Source organism: Carassius carassius, chromosome 19 (genome assembly GCF_963082965.1).
Source record: "Carassius carassius chromosome 19, fCarCar2.1, whole genome shotgun sequence".
Lineage (NCBI taxonomy): Eukaryota > Metazoa > Chordata > Actinopteri > Cypriniformes > Cyprinidae > Carassius > Carassius carassius.
Window position 1 is genome coordinate 25,366,476 of NC_081773.1, and position 5,395 is coordinate 25,371,870.

Here is a 5,395-nt window from a genome sequence, read left to right on the forward strand (position 1 = left end):
CTTTATTCAAATCATAGACTGCAAACTTACATCAGGTAAAACACGATATATTTGGGCGGGGTGCTCAAGATTAGTAAACCATTCGATAGAAAGCATAAATCACGGGAATTAGGCTAAATCTATTTTTCATGAACGTCACTTTGGGGATTTTACCTTAGCTCGTAAGATATTCATTATAAGAAGTATTAAGACAAGTGTTATTATTTTACAATAGAATAGTACTCCAACGATGCAGCCAGCAGAAGGGACCACTGAACGAACCAGGCAGTCACGTTGGTCAAAGGATTCCACTTGAAAACGCAAATGAATGGATCTTTTTGGTGAACTGATTCAAAAGACTCGAATCACTGAAATGAATCAAAATCCGCTCCACGAGCAGTCGGTGAGATGTGGGTGGAGCGAGCGCACCATCAGCCTCCGGAGCAGCGCGCCGGGCTCAGCATCCAATCAGCGAAAGGCGGATGTCTTATAGCTGCTGTGTGCTCTTCACTTTTACTCACTACAAAGGCGACTGATCCACTGAACTATCAACAAACTATGGTAAGTCATTATGAAGCATTCAGTTTATATTAAGAACGGCTAACTTTCTAATATTTTTCTATTTGAAACCACACATTAAAAGGGTATAGGCTAATAAATGCATTTAGTTCGTAAATGTTATTCATTTTGTGAAGTGCTGGGGATTTGTCTTGTCTTTATATGGCCATGCAATGTTTTTGTCGCAGTATTATTTTGATTTGACTGTTTTTTACGTCTTATGTATTTCTCTACACGGTGACTCTTTGTTTCATTTCTTTTCTCGTATTCATTCAGTTGTTAGCAGGACATACCAAGTCCTGTCTCGTACAGTGTACCTTCGTACCTGTATCGTAGTGCCTGTTTTTGATTCGTACTTTTTCTGTTTAAAGTGTTTACCAATAGGATACCTCAGCGTCGTCTTTAAAAATAACACTGGGGGAGAGAGAGAGAGAGACAGAGATAGAGACAGAGAGAGAGCTTGATATAAAATGATATTCAACCTTGTCTTTCTTTTTTCTTGTTAATAGTTAGCTCAAAAAGTGTCAGAGGTTGGCTGTAAGATTATTGCAGTCTAAATAATAATCTAAATAGTTGGCATAATTCCAGCAGTTTTTTTATTCCGTTTTACAGCTAGCCTACATGACATTGCTCTCATGTGTTAAGAAGATATTGATATATTTTTATCTTGAGGTTAAGTGCCTTACCTCAGAAAATAAAATAATAAATAAAATAAAAACACACCTCCTGTGACTCCAGACGGAAACATGAATTTCTAGTGTGCTCCTACTTAATGTGGTAAAGCAATAATAATATTCACAATTAATTAAAGTTACATTTTTGCAAGTTAAATTTCCTGTTGTTGACACACATTTGGCTTTTAATTTCATGTAAGCTTAAAAAGGGAGACAAATGACATGTTTGTATTCAAGTATATTAATTCATTTGATTATGCTAAAATAAAGCATATTATGAACGTTGCATTTTAAGCAGGTTTTGTTTCTATTATAAAAATACTGATGTTTTTAATATTAAAGAAACCCATGCCGGGTATAATTATCAAAATTTTTAGCATTTTTAATTGTGGTGCATTATAATTTTTTCAGTGGTATGTGTGGTTTCTCTAGATGTTTTTAAAAGGCACTTCTGCCTAACTGCAACCAAAATGCAACGTGCTGTGCTTGCTGGAGCTGTACTGTCACACTCTCACTGTCTTGCGCAACACGCCTTAATAGATGAACCTTGTACTTGCATCCTATTGGATTCCAAACGTGGCATGTGGTTTTAGCATCCATCACAATAATCAGCTTCTGTTACTGAGCTTCTGATGAACCAGCAATAAATCCTGAGCTGTGTTGCTTATTGCTCACTGTATATTGCCAGTGAATTAATCTTCTATTTCGACATTTTCAAGATGATGCATCCACGTCTCGAGTGCTGCCTGTGACAAAGTTTCAGTGGAAAGAATGGAAGTCGCTTCACTGCAGCATGCCTTTGGCATATTAATATTATCTACCTGCCTTACGGCCACTTGTAAAATGAGTTGCTGTCTCAGCAGAGGGGGTTTTGACAAAGTACAAGCTATCCTTGTAGACTGATTCCTCAAAGGGCAGTCATGATCTGATTGGTCGGCTCAATGTAAGTAGCTCATATGATCTGTTCTTTACAAGACTTGAAATATAGTTGTCATATTGACAACTTTTATGATAAGCCTTAAGTTTTTGTTGTTGTTGTCCTTTTTGGAGTTTGTCAGTATTTAAAACAGCTGGAATATTCTGCCTATTTCCTCTATTCACTGATGGGAAAAATTTTGATTCCTTTTTTTTTTGCTTTATCATCAGAGTGTATAATAGCCATTAATGAGCATTGTGTTGCCATGGAGTAAATGAGAAATTGATTCGTTTTGTTTTAATAAATCTGTCCTTTCTCATATAATGAGATTATATGTTATTATCTGCAAAATTATGGGACTTAAATAAAATTTTTGTCATGGTTGGAGCCATTTCAGATCAGAGCACTCTGTTGCTTTTGTTACAAAGGATATTTTAAAGTAGTTCACCAAAAATGAAAATTGTCATCATTTACTTACCCCTATGCTGTTCTTGTTATTTTGATGAATGTTGGAAACCAGATAGTTTTGGTCACCATTGACTTCAATTGTATGGAGAGAAAGAAAAAAACCCACTGATATATTTCTAAAAATACCTTTTCATGTTCCACAGAAGAAAGAAACTCATACAGGTTCAGAATTACAAAAGGTTGAGAAAATTACGACATAAAGTTAATTTTTGTGTGAACCATGCCTTTGAAGCCACCTTTAATTAATATTTAAATTAATCAATTATTAATTCATGCTACTTCACATTAACGTCTGTTTGTGTGGGTGATTCTTCTTATCTCCTTTCATTCTTGCAGTTTCCAGACTTGGCAGAAGGGATGTTAAGTGAATGGAGCCCTCTTCACATCCTCCTTCTGCTTTTGGCTTCTAATTAAAACTTGGCTGTAGAACATTTCCCTCTCAAATGTTTAATTGCCTTTCAGATGTTGATGGACTCATTTGGATTCTCTCCAAGACACTAACAATGACTTCAAACACCTGAAAATTATAAATCACTACTCCACATGTTCTCACAGGGCATTACTAAGGAAAAAGTCCCGCTGTTGGAATGACACCTTTCATTTTTATTTGTTAATTTTTCAATAGGACTTGGAATAACAATGACTGTCATTGAAGTGTAGAGCATTCAGAAAGTAAGAAGCTGGACATGATTTTCCTTGGAGGGGTTCATGTGTCAAGGAAAGTCTTCATCCCTCATGGCTGTCCCCTTACCTTGAGATACATTTTAGCTGTGATTTGTTTGAGTGCAAAAGGTTTTGCGTGTCCCAAGAGTTGCCACTGCTCTGAGAGGAATGGCTTGACAGTAGTGCAGTGTTCCTCTCGCAACCTAGAAGAGATTCCCTCCGACCTTCCTCACAATACTGTGTCGCTTCTTCTGTCCTCCAATCACATCACCAAAATCCCAAACCAGGCTTTTAAAAACCTTCCCTGGCTCCAAGAGCTGGACATGTCAAGGAACGCCATCGAAACCGTGGATGCTGGGGCTTTTCAAGGTGTCACGGAGAGCTTGCGGGCGCTCGACCTGTCCCATAATCACATGCAAAGCGTCCCTAAGGAAGCCTTCGCTCGGCTGCATGCCAAGATCAGCCTGTCCAACAACCCGTGGCACTGTGAGTGCACCCTTCAGGAGGTGTTGCGTGAACTTCGGCTGGATCCCGAGACTGTGAACGAGGTGAGCTGCCACACCGCTGTTCAGGAAGAGTACGCCGGCAAGCCTGTCATCCAGGTCTTGGATTCGGGCATAAACTTTTGTAACTTCCACCATAAGACTACCGATGTGGCTATGTTTGTCACCATGTTTGGTTGGTTCACGATGGTTATCGCTTATGTCATCTATTACGTACGGCATAACCAGGAGGATGCTAGGAGGCATCTGGAGTACCTCAAGTCCCTGCCAAGTAGCTCCCAAATTAGTAAGGACTTTGACACAATCAGCACTGTTCTCTAGCATCAGTCAATGCAGTGTAGGAGTGAATGTGTTTGGCACATTGATGATGGCACAACAGTAAGCCTTATAAGGGAGAGTGGGGTAAGATGTGTCATTTACTCTGTATGTCCTCAAAGAAATGAGAAACAAGGAATCATTGAGAAACCTGTATTTGTATGCACTTAAAAAAAATAATAATTTGCTGGGCAACAACCAGTTCCAAAGTCTTTTATTTTTCCTGTACATTATTGACATTTTCATATTGAAGAAAAAATATTTAATTTTGATATTTTATTTTCAATATTTTCTAATAATAGTATTTTGTGCAATTGGAACCGAAACTTACCAAATGCCTAACATGCATGAAATGTCTCTTTTATTGATTTGCTTTGACAATAAGTTGTCTGCTGCAAAAATTTAGTTTGACGTGCAAAATGAAAAGCACCTCTTATTCAGTATGCAGCTGTATTGTGCTGAGTGTTTTTTAAATATTTGATCCAGTTTGATTGATTATAAAAATGACAGATTAGCCACTGACACATTTTGCCCAACTCCTCCTGAGTTCCAGTATTATTTGATTTGATTGTGAATGTTTTTCATGGGTTTTTGCACAATGAATGTGTTGACAATTGTTCTGTGATGTAATTCAGTGTTCCCATTCACGTCCCCTCAGTCAACCTACATAAGTCCTGCAGTCTCTGTGGTGGCCGCTTTGTGCCTCAAGACAGGAAGCTGCAGAAGCTCTGTTTTTTTTTCTGCAGGTGCTTATCCCATTATTTCTTGAATTGGTTTTATTAATTTGTATGCTAATTTAATGGTGTTTCAGAATAGAATATTTAATGCTGGATTTATGGGATATTTTTGTTCTTTTTTTATAGTGCTGACCAAGTAGAGCAAGTAGATAATCACTGCCAAAAAAGAAAAAAAGGCCATCAGTTAAGCTCTGCCTTGATAACTGGAAACTTGCCCCATTTTTGGCAGAGTTCTATTTACTCAAGTGCCTAATCCTGGTACCTCAGCACCAATCCACTGTGCATTGGGCATTATTTGGTTTGCTATCTCTGTTCTTCTACAATTAAAATAGTCCTTTAATAGTAGGTGTTAAGTAGAACTGTCATTTGAAGTCTCAAGTGAAAATTTTGGTGTTTTTTGACGATTTCTCAGACTGATAGGCCATATGTACGATTAGAAGATTTAATCAAAATACTTTCAAAATGGATTTTGTCACCTGTGTGTTAGTTTAAAAGGGCTTGCAGGTTATATTTCATGTAGACTAATGTGTATTTCTGTCCTTTTGTATCAGTTTTTCATTGTGACAGGCCTCTCAGCAGTAG

General features: G+C 37.7%; 1 protein-coding gene across 1 annotated transcript; it reads left to right on the plus strand.

Annotated features, from left to right (window-relative positions):
- Nucleotides 1-246: 246 nt before the first annotated feature.
- Nucleotides 247-4,251, plus strand: LOC132095469 (leucine-rich repeat-containing protein 3). Its single transcript, XM_059500509.1, has 2 exons — nucleotides 247-540; nucleotides 2,932-4,251. The coding sequence occupies exon 2, from the start codon at nucleotides 3,282-3,284 to the stop codon at nucleotides 4,080-4,082; it is 801 nt and encodes a 266-aa protein (XP_059356492.1). The 5' UTR covers nucleotides 247-540; nucleotides 2,932-3,281; the 3' UTR covers nucleotides 4,083-4,251.
- Nucleotides 4,252-5,395: the final 1,144 nt, after the last annotated feature.